Here is a 17,699-nt window from a genome sequence, read left to right as displayed (position 1 = left end):
TCCAGAGTTCGATTCCCAACACCCTCAGATGGATCCAAACCACCTGTAACTCTGTCACCCACAGACACTTGGTATACACACAAACACATGATTAAAATTAAAATTTTAAAACATTTTAATGGGCTACCCAGAAGGAGGCTTGGTGCCAGGACTGACCTGCCGCAAGAGATACTATCTAATGCCACACAGACATTCTGGCTTTAGTTTTATTTTCTCTGTAAGTTGTGACACTGCTGTGAGCAAAGCGGAGACTTTCTCTCAGTTTAAGCTAAAACTGTAAATAAATTCATTTTTCTAGTTCTATACACACTGTCCTCGTCTCTCAATGTAGGTAAGCATTGGAACCATAGCCAGACCTTATGGCCCAGGGACGCTAGCTCCATGTGCTATTTCCCTCCCTACAAAATTAGGAGGAAAAAAAGAGGAGAAAGAGGAAGAAAGAGTGAGGGGGGAATGTTAGCTTCAAATACCCAGCACCCACATAAGAAAAACAACAAGGCCGGGCATGGTAGCACATGCCTTTAACTCCAGCACTTGGGAGGCAGAGACAAGCAGATCATTTGAGGCCAGCCTGGTCTACAAAGTGAGTCCAGGGCAGCCAAGCATAACACAGAGAGACCTTGTATCGAAAAAAACAAATAAACAAATAAAACCAAAACAATTTATAAAACAATAGCTCCAATGTGGCCCTGGGTGCTTGTAATTCAAGAGGTAGGAGTGTTGGAAGGGCAGGGGTTGGAGTGGAGACAGGAGGTCACTGGTACTTGTTGGCCACCAAACAACTCCAGGTTCAGAGAGAGACCCTGTCTCAGAAGAGTAAGGTGGAGTAATAGCTCAAGACACGCAGTGTCCTTACCCTCCTCACACAGGTATGGCTGGGCATAACCCATCCCCATGCACATGTCTAACTAACACACACACACACATTTAAAGTGAGACTCCATATTGTGGCTCTCCAGCTTCCTCCACTCCCACTAGCCGGCCACACCCCATCTCACCCGTGGGGTTATGAATCTGAACAGGGAGTTGTCACCAGAGCAGACCAACAGGATTTCACAGGGACTGCAAAGAAGGGCCCAGACTTCTGGGAAACCTGATCTCCTGGCTCCAGCCCCTCTCCAGCTTTCTCATAGTTAAGGCTGATGGGAAAAGAAACCATGCGCTAATTTCAGGTTTTTAAATCACCTGGGGATGTCTTGGGTGCGGGATGGACAGAAGGGAGACGGACAGGCGAGTGGGGGTTCTGGCTGCTGCTGCCAAAGGCCCCAGGCGACATAGGCAGTTGAAGTGAAAGTGAAAGAGAAGCAGACTAGAGAAGAGACCAAGTACAAGGAAGGTGCTCACAGAACCCTCTCCTCGGCTGCGGGGGATCTCCAGCAAGGGAGAGCCTGAGAGCAACCTCATGGGCTCGGAGCTCAGCTGGTGTCTGCTGTTCAGTTTGGCTCTCTCTGGGGCGACAGAGACTGGTGAGTGCCGTGATCTGGCGGGTGGGGGGCGGGGCTGGGGCACTGAGCTAATGGAGCCCCAGGGAGCCACTTACCCACAACAGCAGCAGCTTCCACTTGTCCTCTAAGCCCAGCAGTTGAGTGCGACACTTAACAACACGAGGAACTAATTTGGTGAGGGGTACGACTGAGAACTCAAAAGAAAGAGTAGAGAGGCTTCCTCTGTGGAAGGGGCAGGGTGTCGCCATTTCATGAGAGAAGGCGCTGCCCTGTGAGCCGAAGAAGAGGAACAGGCTCCCCAGGTTAAGACATCACTTGGGAGGTGACTCCTGGTAGGGGAGGCTAAGGGCCACAGCAATGACAGAAAGCAGAGGACTCTGGGCAGGTTAGGAAATGAGAAAATGGCTGTCAACGTCCCTAGGAGCAGAAAGTGCCCCAGCCCCTCTCTCCCATGGCAGCACTTGCTCCTTTGTTTTTTGGGTTTTGTTTTGTTTTTACTGGGAATTCCTTTCAAGAAATTTCCTTGCATCTCACATTTGGAATGTAGAAATATGAAAACATAATCCTCTGGCTATAAACAGGACAGATCTAGAATTTAGGATGATTACCTGAGTAGCTGCCTGGGTAGCAGGTGCCTCTCCAGCAGCTGGGTTTATACATGATGTAATAACACCAACACAGCAGGACCCAGAAGGCAACCCACCTAGTGATGCGGCCATGGTTGGGGGAGGGGTGGGAAGCAACCGCGGAGAAAAGGGGGTACTCATATCACTTTCTCTGCAGAGCCCCTCACAGCAGAAAGCCAGTGGCAGGCCACGGACATAGTCCTAGACTGCTTCTTGGTGACAAAAGACAGGCACCGAGGGGCCTTTGCCAGCAGTGGGGACAGAGAAAAGGCCTTGCTTGTGCTGAAGCAGGTGCCAGTGCTGGACGATGGCTCCCTGGAAGGCATCACAGATTTCCAAGGAAGCACAGCGGCCGAAGATGGTTCACTTATTATCTTTGAGGCCTCAGGTAAAAGCTTTGCGTCGTCCTAGGCTTCCTCCACAGGGACAGCCCAGTTCCCAGTCCTGTCTAGCCACACCCTCGTCCCAGCTGCCCAGCGGTGTGTCCAGCCAGCATCACTTTTTTGTGCCACCCTTCTCCACAGTGGACTTGGTACAGATTCCCCAGGCGGAGGCTTTGCTCCATGCTGACTGCAGTGGGAAGGTGGTGACCTGTGAGATCTCCCAGTATTTCCTCCAGGCCACACAAGAGGCCACTTCTGAGAGAGCAGATTGGTTCATCATCAACATACAGGTCTCTCGAGGGGGCCCCAGTGTCTCCATGGTGATGAAGACTCTCAGAGATGCTGACACTGGAGCTGTCTGGCACCCTACGCTGAACCTACCCATGAGCCCCCAGGGCACTGTGAGGACTGAAGGTGAGACAATAAAAGCAGTGGCACAAGGGTTTTTAAAATTTTTTATTTGTGTGTGTGTGTGTGTGTGTGTGTGTGTGTGCACGCACACATGCCACAGCACACAGGTGAAGATCAGAGGACAGACTGCAGGAGTTGGTTCTTTCCTTCTCCTACGTGGGTTCCAGAGACTGAACTACTTCACCAGGCTTGGCAGCAAGCACCTGTACCCACTGTGCCCTCTCAGTAGCCCCAAGGTTTTGTTTGTTTTGGGTGGTGGTGAGAGATGGGATAGAAGGAAGGAAACAAAGTCTATAATCTAACTTGTAGGTCCTCCTAGGGTACCTCACAGACCTTCATCTTTTCTTTCTAAAATATCCTGACTCAAGAAGAGGGAAGGGGTCAAAACATAAAAATCATCAAGTATTTTCTCCAAAATAGAGATGTTTTTTATTTCACTGGCTGTCATGGGGAAGCAACACATGAAGTTACTCTGTATACACACGTTGTTACTGCTGTCTTACTCAGCCACGCACCTGTTTCCTCCCAGTGAAAATTGAGGCTGGTCTGGTGCTTCTCAGCAATTGCAGCAGCGCATGGGGGGACAGAATTTGCTCAGTGCCTCCTACTAGTGAACCCCAAGTCCTTGTCCTCTCCCACTTAGCACCTCCTACCAGGTACAAAAAATTGAGAACATGACAGGTATGTGGAGAGTCCTGTTCAATATTTTGCCTCCAAAATGAAGAAAACCGAGTCCACAGAAGACCCTAGAAACATTTGCCGTTAGTATTATTTTGTCCTGTACTGAGGACTGAACCTAGACCCTGTGCTAAACAAGTGTCCTGCCACTGAGCTACAGCTACAACTGCTTTTTCAGTTTTTTTTGTGAAACAGGGGGGGGTCTCACCACAGTGCCCAGGCAGGCCTTGAACTTGTGATCCTGTCAAGCCCCTGAGTGGCTGACAGTACAGGCATGCACTCTACACCCACTGGCTCTAAAGCCCTACCTAAACGTGCCCTGACACATCACAAAAGATGTCCAGCATCTACGTCAGGCCTTGTGTGGCTTAGGGCTTCTTCCTTTCTGAGATTATTCAAACCTACAAACGTTACATAACACACCCACACAGCCTTGACCCATTTCATCGATCATCACGTCGTACTTCCCCTCTCTCCACTAAAACAGACATATAATCTCCCCTTGAGCTGACTGGGCCGTAGGTACTTCACCCCCAAATGTCCCCATGTACAGTTACATCTTACAGCTGGAAGTCAAGGCCATTTGCTTCACAAGCGCCAATGATCCCAGAAGCATATCAAGGCTGGGTGTTTTACTTATAGTAACAAGGGGCCCAGTGCATATATACCTCAGTAGGGTTTTATTCATGGAAAGTAGAGTTGAGTAGTAAACCTGGTGTGTCTGTACACACCTGCAATCCTAACACTGGCGAGACTGAAGCAGCAGAGCCCTGAGTTCACACTCACATGTGCCATGCTGCCCTTGCAGAGCCCCGTTTATGTGTGACTCCATTGGACAGGAAATGAACTCAATTGGTAGAAGCTGTCTGTCCCAGCTCAGAGGCCAGGGGACCTCAAGGAGGGCACAGGCCACAAGTCATCCTTTTTTCTCTCTACAGTGGAGTTCCAGGTGACATCAGAGACCCAGGCCGTGAATCATCTCCTGGGGTCCTCTGTCTCTCTGCACTGCAGTTTCTCCACGGCACCAGGCCTGGACCTCACTGGCGTGGAGTGGCGGCTGCAGCATAAAGGCAGCGGCCAGCTGGTGTACAGCTGGAAGACAGGGCAGGTGCAGGCTCTGCGCACGGGTGCCTCGCTGGAGCCTGAGCAGCTACTCGCGGCTGGGGATGCCTCCCTCACCTTACCCAACCTCAGCCTAAAGGATGAGGGGAGCTACATCTGCCAGGTCACTACCTCTCTGTACCAAGCTCAACAGATCATCCTACTTAACATCTTAGGTGAGGCCAGGCCTTGCTTGTTCTGGGGAGAAGGGAGAGGGGGCGCCTGGGGGCGTGTTCTCCAGCCTAGAACCCAAAGCCAGAGGGGACTTCCTGAAAGTCATTCCCACAACCCAAGCTCCAGCGTCATCCTGGAGGCACAGGTAGCATCAGATGAGGGAGCCCTCACTGAGCACCAAGATAAGTCCCCCGAGAAATGACCAGCCCAGAACCGTACCGCCCTGGCTGGCCATCTGTAACTTCAGTCCTCTGAACCACTTCCTTGAGGGGACCCTGCAGGCGTCCAGGCAGGAAAGCAAACCACAAAGAGGTGAGAATAAAAACTCTTGTCACCCTGAATTAGACTTGGGGAGTCTGATCGGGTAGTCTGTTCCCAACACGTTTAAACACAATATAATTGGGGGGGGGGGTTCCTGTAATTACATCAAAACTTGTCTCAGGGTAGTGTCATTTCTTCCCAGAAGATGGGTTCTAGAGAGAGGCTCCCTCTACCAGCTTTAGGGCCTAGGGAAGGCTCTGGGCTGGTCTCAGTCATCCAGACAGTATAGAGGTCATTTGGGCTATTAGCCACCTCTAGTCCCGGTTTGGGAAGCTTGGGGGAGCCCCTGGCTATACAGATAATGTAAGGGTCATTTAAAGTAGTGGCCACCTCCAGTCCTGGTTGTAGGAGCTCCATATGGCCTGGCCCAACAGAAAACACAAATCCCTAGGCTACTGATCACTTCCTATTTCCAACTTTCTGGACGGAAGAACAGGTGTTTTTTGTTTTTGTTTTTGTTTTTTAAATACCTTTCCCACTACAAAGACAGTCCTGCATGCTTAACATTCCTGGTTTCCCTGGAGTTCTGTGGGCACAAGAACCTTCATGCTGTGCTCCCAACCAATCCCTGCCAATCAGGGACAGGCAGAAGGAGCAGCTCTGATCACAATGAGCAATCACTGGCTGCCTCTATAACCTATTCCTCACTCATTCTTTCTCCAGCTCCCCCCAAAGTACAACTGAACTTGGCAAACAAAGACCTGCTGCCTTCCCTCGTCTGCAGTGTGGCTGGCTATTACCCTATGGATGTGGCAGTGACATGGATTCGAGAGGAGCCAGGTGGAATTCCAGCCCAAGTCTCTGGTGCCTCGTTCTCTGGCCTCAGGCAAAGCATGATGGGAACCTACAGCATCTCTTCCACTGTGACAGTGGAGCCTGGCCCCTCCGGTGCCACTTACATTTGCCAAGTTACCCACATCTCCCTGGAGGAGCCCCGCAGAGTCAGCATGAGGATATCCACACACACAGGTACCGGGAGTGTCCTTCTCCTCCCCATGTCCTCCTCCTACTTCCATGTCACCTGTGGCCTCGTGGTGACGCCCACACACTTCCCTCAGGTCCACCTTCTTCACACTCTTGACTTTACCTCTCCCAGAGCGGCAGCCTCCACCGCTGTGAATCCCCAGCCTCCAAATAAGCAGCTTGGGCTGGAGATCAGGGGTGACAGAGCTTGGAACAGCTAGAGGGACAGGTGGAGGCAGGTGGAACAGCTAGAGGGACAGGTGGAGGCAGGCAGGGAATAAGACCCAGAACAGACGCTCGAACCCGGTTAGGTAGTTCAGCAAGAAGGGAGCCCTTAAGACTCAGCTCAGCTCGTGTGACATCAAACTGTACAGCAGCCTACAGAGAACTTAGGGAACATGGCTATAGCCAAGGGAATGTGGGAGAAAGGCCGAGAGGCAATATTTCAAGGTAAACACATCTGCACATTAACATCACCAGCTACTCTGAACTCAGCTTCCTACACTGATTTTAATATTCTGTGTGTTTGAGTGGTTTGCCTGATATAAGTACACTGTGTGCATGCAGTGCTCATGGAGGCCAAGAAGCGGACACCAGATCCCCTGAGACTGGAGTTACAGGTGGTTGTGAGCCACCGTGTGGCTGCTGGGAATGGAACCCAGGTCCTCTGCAAGAGCAAGAGCTCTTAACTACTTAGGCAACTCTTCAAGGCTGCTCTCCCACATTACACCTCCTGTTTGTTTTTGGAAATGGGCCTTACTGCCACTCAGGCTGGCCTCAAACTCCCGTGCCAAGCAACCCTCCTACTCAGCCTCCCAAAGAGCTGGGACTACAGACACTGTCACCACGTCCAGCACTCATCCTACAGGTGAGTCAGCCAATATTTGCAGACGCTGAGCCGTTTCCCCAGGGTTCTCTGCCAATAAACAGTAAAAGAAAAAAACCAGCCAGCAGGCAAGCTGAACACCCTATAATCTCAATGCATCACACACTAGGGTTTCACCGCAGAGGCCATAGAATGTTGCAGCTTTAAGCAGGAAAGGATATACACCTCAAAATGAAAATATCCAAGAGCCTAAAATCTCATTTGGCTGCTCACTAAACTCTGAGCTTCCCCAAAACTTAGGGTTTGCTTTGGCTCACACTCTTCCCTAGCTATCTGATGTTTGTCACTAGTATAACCCCAATCTCTTCTGCAAAACATTTTCTAGTGTCCAAGGTGAAAGAGGGTATAGTGGCGTGTGTCCATAATCACAGCACTTGAAGGCTGCAGCAGGATTATAAATCCAAAGCTAGCTTGGACGTCAGTGAGATTGTCTCAGAACAAAGCCCTGGTGTAAGAAGAGGCAGAACAGCGACATAGACAGCTGACAACCTTGAACAAATGCAGGGGCTGCTGTGTGCACCAGCCCAGGTCCTCCAGTGAGAACTCACAAGCACCCACTGCAGAGCCTGCTTCCTGAAGGGAGAGGCACTCTAGGGGAGCCTCAGCCTAGGGGGAGCCTCAGCCTAGCGGGAGCCTCAGCCTAGGGGAGGAGGCCTCAGCACGTGGTTCTGTGCTCACTCTCACCCACAGAGCAGAGAAGAGCCTTTGGAGTCATCTTTGCCAGCATTCTCTTCCTTTTGGCACTGCTGTATCTGGGACTTCGGAGACAGCAGGGTGAGTTTGTAGATAACCCCGCTCCCAAGTACCTGCCCACCCAAAGCAGAGATGAAGCCCAAAGTGCCAAGTCCCAGATGTTTCTACCGTACTCCCAACAGCTGCTTTTGGAATTACCCACTTGAAACCAATCTAATTCCATTTTCTCTCACCTTCTTCACCAAGGTCCGCCAAGACCCTGAGGCACTCTGGGTAGCCGCTCTCCCGGAATGCTCGTGTTCCAGCTACCGGAAGGACCCTGTCTATGCTGAGGTGTGGGACTGAAGGAGGCACCACGTGGGGAGTGAGGTGCTGCCTTCCTTCACTGTTGAGAACAGTGGGCTGATGGAAGCAGAGGCGACAAGAGAGGGAGGACAGGATTATCGAGTGGAGGCTAACACCAACGGCCATATTTGACATGAGGTGTTAAGAAATCTAAGAAATGAAATGGGGCAAATAAAGTGAAAGGGGGAAAGAGGGTATGGGCTGGCCACCACTCACAAACTCTAACCTTGTCCAAATAAAAACACATTGTGTCTACAGAGCCAACCTTTTCTACTTTCTTCTCTTTCCCCCGGTTGGTCCCGGCAAAGGTCTGGGGTCCCATTCTGAGCTGCTTCGACTTGCAGTTTCAAGGTATAAAGCAGAGGCCCACAGAGGCCTGCCAGGGCTACAGCGCCACTGCTGTATGCACAGCTGCCAGGAGTTTGTGAGACTTAGACTACACTCCCTCAGCTACAGGACAGGCTTCTTGTGCTCATTTCTCTGAAATGCCTTGTGGATACAGTGCAACTCAGCATATAAAAGCTGGATTATAAGGTCTATTATCAAAAAATAAGGCAGGGGAGGCTTGAGAGATGACTCGGTGGTTAGGAGCACTAATTGCTCTTCCGGATGACCTGGGTTTGGTTCCCAGCAGCACATGGCAACTCACAACCATCTGTAACTAGGAGACCCAATGCCCTCTTCTGGCCTCCTTGGACACCAGGCATGCACGTAGTACACAGACATACATGCAGGAAAAACAGGTATACACATAAAAAAAAATGTATCTTTTAAAAAATATTTGTGTGGGCTGGAGAGATGGCTCAGAGGTTAAGAGCACTGTCTGCTCTTCCAGAGGTCCTGCGTTCAAATCCCAGCACCACATGGTGGCTCACAGCCATCTATAATGTGATCTGATGCCCTCTTCTGGCATGAAGCTGTCAATGCAGATAGAGCACTGTATACATAAAAATAAATAAATATTTAAAAAAAAAAAAAAATATTTGTGTGTGTGTGTGTGTGTATGTGTGTGTGTGTGTGTGTGTGTGTGTGCGCGCGCGCGCGCCTGAGTGTGTATATGTGCACCACATCCATGCAGAAGCCTGCAGGGGTCACACAACCTCTGGAAGTTCTTTTTAGATGTATTATTTTATGTGTGTTGAGTGTGTTGTCTGCGTGTATGTATGTCACCACCTATGTGCCTGGTACCAGAAGGGAGCACCAGATCCCCTGGGAATGGTTTTGAGCTATCATGTACGTGCTGTGAATCCAACCCAGATACTCTACAAGAGCAACAAGTGCTCTTAACTGCTCAGCCAACTTTCTAGCCCTAAATATAATTTTTTAAAAAATGAAACAGAGAATGGTGGTGCACGCTTTTACTCCCAGCACTTCAGAGGCAGAGACAGGCGGATCTCTGTGAGTTCAAAGACAACCTGGTCTAGAGAGCGAGTCTAAGACAGGCAGGGCTACACAAAGAAACCCTGTCTCAGAACAAAATAAAATAAAACAAGATCTGGTTTTAGAAGCCATTTTTTGTAGACATTGTTAGGAACAGAACAATGTTTTAAAGGGAGCGGGGGAGGGGCTGGAGAGATGGTTCAGTGGTTAGAGCAAGGGCTGCTCTTGCAGAGGACCTTGGTTTGCTTCCTAGCACCTATATGGTGGTTTACAACCACATGCAATTCCAACTCCATGGGATCTGAAGCCCTCTTCTGGATTGCCAGGAACACATGTGATGTAAATACATATATGTGGGCAAATACATGCGCAAAATAAACATGAATAGATCTTAAACAGAACTTGCTATTTCAAAAACATTTAGTATGGAGAATCCATTTATGAAACAAGTACAATGGTGCACACTAGAAACCCTGTCTTGAAACACCAAAGAGAAATAAAGAACTACAAGAGGGGAGCAAATCATGTGTGAGGATGAAGACTGGAGGTACAGGCCGGAAGCCTCATACAACCCTTAGAGCAGGACAAGCGGCTGGGGTGACTGGGAGAGCCCCTAGAAAGCCTGCAACTGTTTGCCAGCACGAGGTGCCCACCCCACTTCCTGTCATCACTTCCTCTCACCAGCACCTGCCAGCGCTGGCCGCCTCAGGTACGAAGCGTAAGAACGCAGACCACTTCCTCTGCCAACAGAGAGACTTTAATCTCCAAGAAAAACAAAGAACACACACAAGTCAGCCTTTCTGGCCTACAGCCAACGCAGGACAACACCTTCCTGTCCCCCTCCCCGGCACAACCCAAACAACAACCGAGTCAACTGATGTGGTAGGAATTTGTATTTTTCGCCTTTGTTGAGAATACATGAAATCGGTAAATGTGTCACATGCCTTTGGTGGAAGAACTCTTAACTACTACACATAAACTGTGAGACGGGGTTAGGAAAAAGACAGAGAGGTAATGACAGACACAATGGAAACCCCACATCATCTCATGGCAAACCAAAGAAGGGGATGTGGGGAGCTTGGCTTCAACTGACTGCAAAGTCCCAGGGTCTAGTTGTAGATTTGCTCATGCACATGGGTGGTGGGAGGGAAAGGAGACTGCGAACACATAAAGGAGGGCTTGGGGTGGGGTGAGAAAGAAAGTAGAAGGGCTAACACCCCCAAAAGAACAAAGCCAACTACACCTGGTAAGCCTCACAGGGACAAAAACCCAGAAAATAATTCCCGTGCTACGGCTGGGTGGGCCAACAGGGTAAATTTGCTCCAGGCTTGGGACACATCGAGGACACTGTTGGTTCTTCTCCAGCGGTGACCCCCTTGCATTAGGCAAAGAGAAGCCCAGAGGATAGTAGAGACTTTCCGGGGGAATGCTGGGAGGGTACACTGACTGCTTTCTTCCAGCTCTTCAGTCCTGCCCTGAGGCAGGACGAAGGGAATGTGGGAGATGGGCAAAGGGAAAGGAGGAATGGTTCTGCAGAATGAAATGCTGCTGCGTGGAAAAGTGGGCACCCCAGCCTAGCATGGCCCCCGCCTGTTCCTGCTTGTGGACCAGAGGACAGAAGGAATGAAGGTCTGAGAGCATCCGCTTCCTGTTCCCACCTGCCTTCCCCCGGCACCTGGGTTTGTCCCATGCAGCGTGCTATCATGAGGCCTAGCAGAAGCTGCCACGACAGAGTAGCTCCCATCCTCGGGTTCCAGTGTCTACACACACAAAGCATGCAAAGGGAGTGAGAGAGAGGAGGCAATGCAGAAATCAGATGAGCAAGGCTGGCTCCAGGGAAGGGACCGAAGGAAGGGCTGCAGACAGCTGTAGATGCACAGGTGCACAGATGCACACCTGTCACAGGCTGCCACACTCCTAGCCGAGACTGAGCTGAGAGGGTTGCTGGACTCCTCTCAATTTGGAAAGGCCTTCCTGCCTCATCCCTGTCTCGGGCAAGAACACAGGGGTGGTGTGGAGGAAAGGGTTCTGTGGGAACCTGGGAGTCTCACCAATTAATAACTCTCCTATTCCTTTATCAACAGCAAGGGAGGTAGCGGACTTCCATTAATGAGGGGGCAAGAAGCATGCTCCTGAAAGCCTGTTCCTGTCAAAGCCACTGATCCACTGAAATAACATGGTGATGCTCTTGTCAACAACATAAGTGCTCTGGATAACATGAAAAGAGGGCAGCTCCTACTCAGAAGCACATGGGACGGCTTCTAGGAGGAAGTAAGCATCTCCTGCTATTTTTATAATCAGTAAGGATTTGTTTTCTAAGTCTACAGAGAGCAACGTAAAAAGCTGGAAAGGTCCTTAAAGACACAGAAAATCTCGGATTGACAGGTAAGCATTAACAAAATACAAGTTCGACTTTCTAAAAGGGATTCGAAGTTGGTCTTTCAACAGACCTTTGGGACCCAAGACAGGCGTGGTATGGGGGAAAGTTCCAAATGAGGTCAGCAAGTAGTAGTTCCCAACTATTACATATATGCAAAACAGGCAGCACACTACTACTTCCCAACTATTCTTGCCCCCCTCCTGGCAAAGGCCAGCCTTTCTCGGAGGCACTATGGACACAAATCCCCTTCTGCTCCCCTCAGCCATGCCAACTCCTCAGACACTTCACCTCTGCCATTCCCGGCCTCCTCCTTCCCTTGGCCACAACTCATTTAAGCTCTGGGGTACACAATAAATGGGTAAGGAGGAGGTGCCAGCCATTGCTCTTTGGGTAGTGACTTCAAGACTGTGCCACGAGCAGCATTTCTAGTGTTGAAGAAGAAAGTGCAGATGAACGCAACCAAAAAAAAAAAAAAAGGAGGAATGGATGATGGTGAAGCCTGGGTTAGAATGGAGAAAGGCAGATGGAGGAGTTTGGTGAGAGAGCAAACAGAGGGAAAGAGACATGAACTTGGATTGAGATGGAGAACAGGAAGGGATGGCACATTCTCAAGTAAAAAAGTAGACTGGACACAGGAATCAGGAAGTCCCAGATGGAGAAGAAAAAAGAGACAGGAGAAAACAAGAGGGCAAGTTACATCACATTCCTGCACCTTCAGGTCTCTCACTTATAAGTACCCCAGCCCCAACCAAGCCAGTGACAAACAGCACAACCCCACTTCCTCAGCAGAAGGGACCACCTCCCCACAATTCTTTGCTGTGGGGAGGCCTGGCCATCAAGGAGTTTCCTTGTCTTTGCCCTTCCTCCCTCCCATCCCACAGCCGCAGTCTCCGTACCTCGGTCAGGGCAGCCCCACTCCCCAGGCAGGCAGGCAGGCAGGCAGGGCTGGGAGAAGACTCCACGACCTTCCCACCTCGTCACCCCATCAGCAGCCACAGTGATACTTACTTACAATAACTACCACGACGATGGCACAGATGGCTCCCAGCATGATCATCATCTGAGGAAACACAGACAGAGCATGAGCCCTCGCGCTTAGGGAGGAAGGAAGGAACCAGGCCTAGAGATGGCAGGTCACCCACAGACCTCTGCTCCCCACAGGATCATGACCTCAGAAGTAGGACCTGTGCCGGGCGGTGGTGGTGCACGCCGTTAATCCCAGCACAGAGGCAGGCAGATCACTGTGAGTTCGAGGCCAGCCTGGTCTACAAAGTGAGTCCAGGACAGCCAAGGCTACACAGAGAAATCCTGTCTCAAAAAAACAAAAACAAAACAAAACAAAAAAAGAAGTAGGACCAGCAACCTCTTTTTGTTTAGGGCCTGTTGCCTGTTCTCTCTTTCTTTCTTTCTTTCTTGGAATTCCAACGGGAAGGCAAACTTTGTAAACTGTTTGCTGGCTTCGCAGAAGTTGTGGGTATTTAAACACATTGACTGAGCCAGTGTGTTATTGTCATGGGTCTGAGGAAAAGCAGGGGAGAATTTCTGCACACGGTGCTGATGGGGAAAAGCTCTTCCCTCTCTAAATTCCTCTACTTAGAGCTTTCTCAGTGGTTCGGAGTACTCTAGCCTACCCTGGTGGCCAACACAGGTAGCGCATATCAAGGCTTTAGATTTCAGAGGAAAGCAGAGGAGCCGCTAACCAGAGAGGGCAGGGAAACTCACCTTGCAGTTTTTCCACCAATACTTCCTTTTTAGCTTGGCAGCACTGCTCTCAAATTGTGACGCGCCCGCCTGCAAGGCATCAGCTCGGTCATCCAGCTCTGACAGCTTCTGGTCCCTCTCCAGGACCTTGTCCACATTCACACGCATGATGTCCACCACCTGAGAGGGTTGCAGAAACAAAGCTGCAGTGACTAGCGCCCCCTAGAGACAGAGGAAGTGAACACTGCCTGGGAGATCACAAGCCAGGGCCTATGGATACAAGGGATGCTTTGCCTGCCACAGCCTTCCCCCCTAGAAAAAAAGAGGAGAACAGCCAAGACAATCCTTTCTGCTTCTGAGCTTCTTGGTTTAGAAAGCCTACCTCCTCCACTTGTGCCTGAGTTTGCTGTAGTCGCCTGTTACTGGTCGTGTTGGGAGGTGGACCAGGAGGACCCCCACCTGGAGCACCCCCTTCTGTCCCTTCAGCGGGTGGCTGAGCTGGAGCAGACCTGTGGCGAGAAGCAAACGGTACATAAAGTAACTGAGACAAGAAAGGAATCCCGCGCGTCCTCGCCTCACGCTACCAAAGCAAAGGCTGAAAGCAATGAGAAGGCATTTCAGCCCCTCTGCAATCCGAAGCACGGGGAGCTCCCCTAATGCTCGGATGAGGCTCACAGCACCATTAAGAGACCTTGATTGAGGCTATCCTGTGATGCAGACTCAAGCACGTCCTCTAGTACAATGGCCATAGGGACAAATATGCCAGCCTTGACCTTAATGGAATTTGCCAAGCCATTAGTAGCTCTTCACATGAAACAGAATAGGACAGCCCAATTCAGGGGAAGAGGAATGCGTAGAAAAGCCTAAACTATCAAGGCAATTGAACTTCCCCCCTGCTTATGGGGGAAGGGAGCAGATCTGGCTGCCGTTCCGTTTCACACTGTAATTGGTACGCTACAGCTGCTGCAAAGAAAGTTTGGAGAATCACCGAAAGCAAAGTCTATATAGGTGGAGCGAGTCAGGGCTGTTTGCGTTGTTTCTGGCAGAGGAGATAAGAGTTTCATTTCAATGGACTCTGGGACCTAAAACAGTGACATTAGTTGTTCCAAAAGCACAGGCCATTAGTAAATATGCTATAAATAGTCCTCCATGTGTGTGCAGCACAGACACTCTGTCCCACCCTTCTTCAGACCTGGCAGTGTCTCAGGATACTCTCCTAGTCCCCTGCATCAGAAAAGAAAGCTTGAACGATGCTACTATGCATGTGAGGACCAGTCTCTTTTCCAATACCACCGAAGGCAAAGTGTTCCCATGGCCTTAAAAGGGAATAATCCAGAGTGGGTTTGTTTTTGTTTCGTGTTTTGATCGGTTGGGGGATAAGATCTCATGTAGCCACTGCTGTCATGGAACCGTCTGTGAAGACCAGGCTAGCCTGAAATGCAGATCCACCTGCCCCTGCCTCCCATCTGCTGGGGGTTAAAGGTGTGGGCCCGCGGGCACGGCAATTGTGAGGTCCTTAAGATAAACTTCTCTCTGACGTTCACCAGCTAACGAGTCTCCAGAATCAAACCTACAGAGGAGATTTTTTTTTTTTCCTGCCATGGTGGGGGCTGCACAAGCAAGATAAAGGGAGATATTTAAAGTCTGATGGAGGACATATATATATATACACATATATGCACACACACACACACACACACACACATACATATATATACATACATAAATATATTTATATTTGGTTTTTCGAGACAGGGTTTCTCTGTGTAGCCTTGGCTGTCCTGGACTCGCTTTGTATATCAGGCTGGCCTCAAACTCACAGAGATCCTCCTGCCTCTGCCTCCCGATGGCTGAGATTAAAGGCGTGTGCCACCACACCCAGCTGAGAACAGATATTTCTTAAACTCTACAAAACATCTTTGCAAGAGAAGTCCAAGAATAACTACAGTAGAAGTTAAACCATCAGAAAGTTGCCAAAAAAGTAAATCCCTTGATTAATTACAATGAATTAATATCTACAAGCTCCTTGTCCATAACTCAAGGAAACCCTCTAGGCAAGCTGTAATGGCCCTCGGAGAGCCTATAGGCCTCTTCCATTTAAAGGGTCACTTTCCCATTTCCTTCCTAGACACAGAGGAGGGGAAAGGAAGACGCAAGACTTGCGCTGCTACTGAGCTAGCTAAGCAATCCGGTTCTAGGCTGAGGGCAGGGATTTCAATGAGTTGGTAGCAGCTAGTGTTGGAAGGAGTCCAGGATGGTGGCACCAATGACAAGATTAAGGTCAGAGACCTCGTGATTCCCTGCTAGGCACCATGCTTTGTCTCCTTCCTTCCAGTCCTCACACATGAAACTACCTGGAGCCAGTCAGCAAGGAAAGATCCTGCCTCCCCCCCAATAAAAACCCAGCTAGGATCTATGGGCTCATAAAAAAATGCACAGAACATTAAAGCCATAGAACTCAAAAAGAAAAGATGAAATGACTGTAAAGGTTTTGGAGGGCTCACGTCACTTACTACTTGTTGGGAGGTAAAAACAGTCCACACTAACCTATCCACATAACCTAACCCTTATGTAATACAAAAATCCTACCCCCCCCCCCTTTTTTTTTTTTTTGTCAAGAGAAGCTATACAAGCCAAGTATAGTGGTACACACCTTTAAACCTAGCTCTTGGGAGGCAGGGGCAGGTGGATCTCTTGAGTTAGGCTGGCCTGGTCTACAGAGTTCTGGGACAGTCTGGGCTACAAAGAGAAACCTTGTCTGGAAAAGCCAAACAACGACAAAAGACAGACAGAGAACGAGAGAACACAAGCACACCTAGTACCAGGCAAGAGATCCAGGCAGCAATGGAAAGAAAATCCCTCATTATGTATATGGGAACCTAAAAGATAGTTCTTACTTTATCTAGCCACAGATCTTCGGAAGGAATGATGCTGAACACTAAACTACGCGTTTTGGATAAAATGAAGAAATCCCCGCTCTCCCTATTTCTCCTCCAGTCTTGGCTAGGATTTGATCGCTGGAAAGCACCTTAGCATAAACGGCTGCATCAGGATCTCATACCACTGTCCCCTGAGACTCTCTGAGCAGCTCACAAGACGCTACAGAACTAGCAAGTAAGTTTCTACTGCAGCTTTGCTCACAGCCATGAGGCAGGTACATCAAAATCACACTTTGGGTGAGGGGCAAGCACAAGCCCCCAGAGACCGCGGGCAAACCGAGTCACGAATGGACAGGTGCACCTATAAAAGTCTTCCCAGACGCTTTAAGAGACAGGTTCTGTCAAACAAGAAAGGGTCTCTGAGTTCCCTGTTTGATCTATACCTCCCCCCACCCCACTTTTTCCCCTTTGAGGTTCCACGGTACAAAGACAAGAGGAGAGGAGGAGATGAACGTGGGACCCCCGCGCCCTCGCCCTGCCGTGGATTGCCAGCTGCAGCTGGTGCGGGATGGAGCGCTGGCCAGCATCCCGGGGTGGCCCGGTCTGGGGGCGGCGCGAGCCGGTGGTTCCCGGCGTCGCCGCAGCTGCTGCAATGCGCCATTTTCCGTCCCGCAGAGTCGGACACTGCGGGGGAAGAGTCGATAAAGAGGTGTCGAGGACCCTAGACCAGAGTCAACTCACATTTTTCTGAAAGAGGAAGTGGAGGTCCGTCCCCCTTTCTGGAGAATGCAGCGAGACTGGAAAGGAGACGCTGCGGCTGAAGCAGACGGAACCGCCGAGCTCCGCCTCACACGGACCACCCGGACCTCTAACTGCGGTGGAACTTACTGCAGGTGCAGTGCAGACTCTCTCCTTTATTAGAGATGACCACGCCTCTCAAATGACGTTGAAATCGTTTTGTCCAATCCACACGGGGTAGGTCCTGCTAGCCCCGCCCCTACACCTATACCAATCACAGTTCTCCTCTCATCACTGGCCAATACGACTGTGGCTTGTTTAATGTCCAGCTTAGGCTCTGAGGGCGGTCTCATCAACCAATCGCTGAGCTGGAAGCTCCTGCCACTCTTGCCGCCCCCGCCCACAGCACCATGGCGGAAGGAAACCCAGGTGACCTAGACGCTGGAATCCTACGGGCGGCGGCGGTTCAGACCTGTTTGCAATATTCATGACGCCCTGGCCAGACCGCCACCCTGCCACCCTGCCGGCCTGAAACCGTAAAGCCCACGAAGGCTTCATTCATCTCCTTCAATGTAATCTGCCCTAAATTGAGTTG

The 17,699-nt window shown here is 50.2% G+C and overlaps 2 protein-coding genes across 2 annotated transcripts; one reads left to right on the top strand and one right to left on the bottom strand.

Annotated features, from left to right (window-relative positions):
* The first annotated feature begins 1,253 nt into the window (after positions 1–1,253).
* On the top strand, positions 1,254–7,969 carry Tapbpl (TAP binding protein like). Its single transcript, XM_051155391.1, has 7 exons — positions 1,254–1,466; positions 2,229–2,459; positions 2,596–2,868; positions 4,482–4,820; positions 5,803–6,108; positions 7,679–7,762; positions 7,928–7,969. The coding sequence occupies exons 1-7, from the start codon at positions 1,403–1,405 to the stop codon at positions 7,942–7,944; spliced, it is 1,314 nt and encodes a 437-aa protein (XP_051011348.1). The 5' UTR covers positions 1,254–1,402; the 3' UTR covers positions 7,945–7,969.
* A 3,712-nt stretch (positions 7,970–11,681) lies between these two features.
* Vamp1 (vesicle associated membrane protein 1) lies at positions 11,682–17,274 on the bottom strand. Its single transcript, XM_051155390.1, has 5 exons — positions 17,108–17,274; positions 13,870–13,996; positions 13,509–13,667; positions 12,795–12,846; positions 11,682–12,411 (listed from the first exon to the last, which is right to left on the bottom strand). Coding segments are annotated over exons 1-5 (357 nt in total). The 5' UTR covers positions 17,110–17,274; the 3' UTR covers positions 11,682–12,394.
* Between the last annotated feature and the right edge of the window lie 425 nt (positions 17,275–17,699).

Source organism: Acomys russatus, chromosome 13 (assembly GCF_903995435.1).
Source record: "Acomys russatus chromosome 13, mAcoRus1.1, whole genome shotgun sequence".
In the NCBI taxonomy this organism is placed as follows: domain Eukaryota; kingdom Metazoa; phylum Chordata; class Mammalia; order Rodentia; family Muridae; genus Acomys; species Acomys russatus.
Note: the sequence above shows the minus strand (reverse complement) of the source record. Positions and strands in the feature narration are given on the sequence as shown.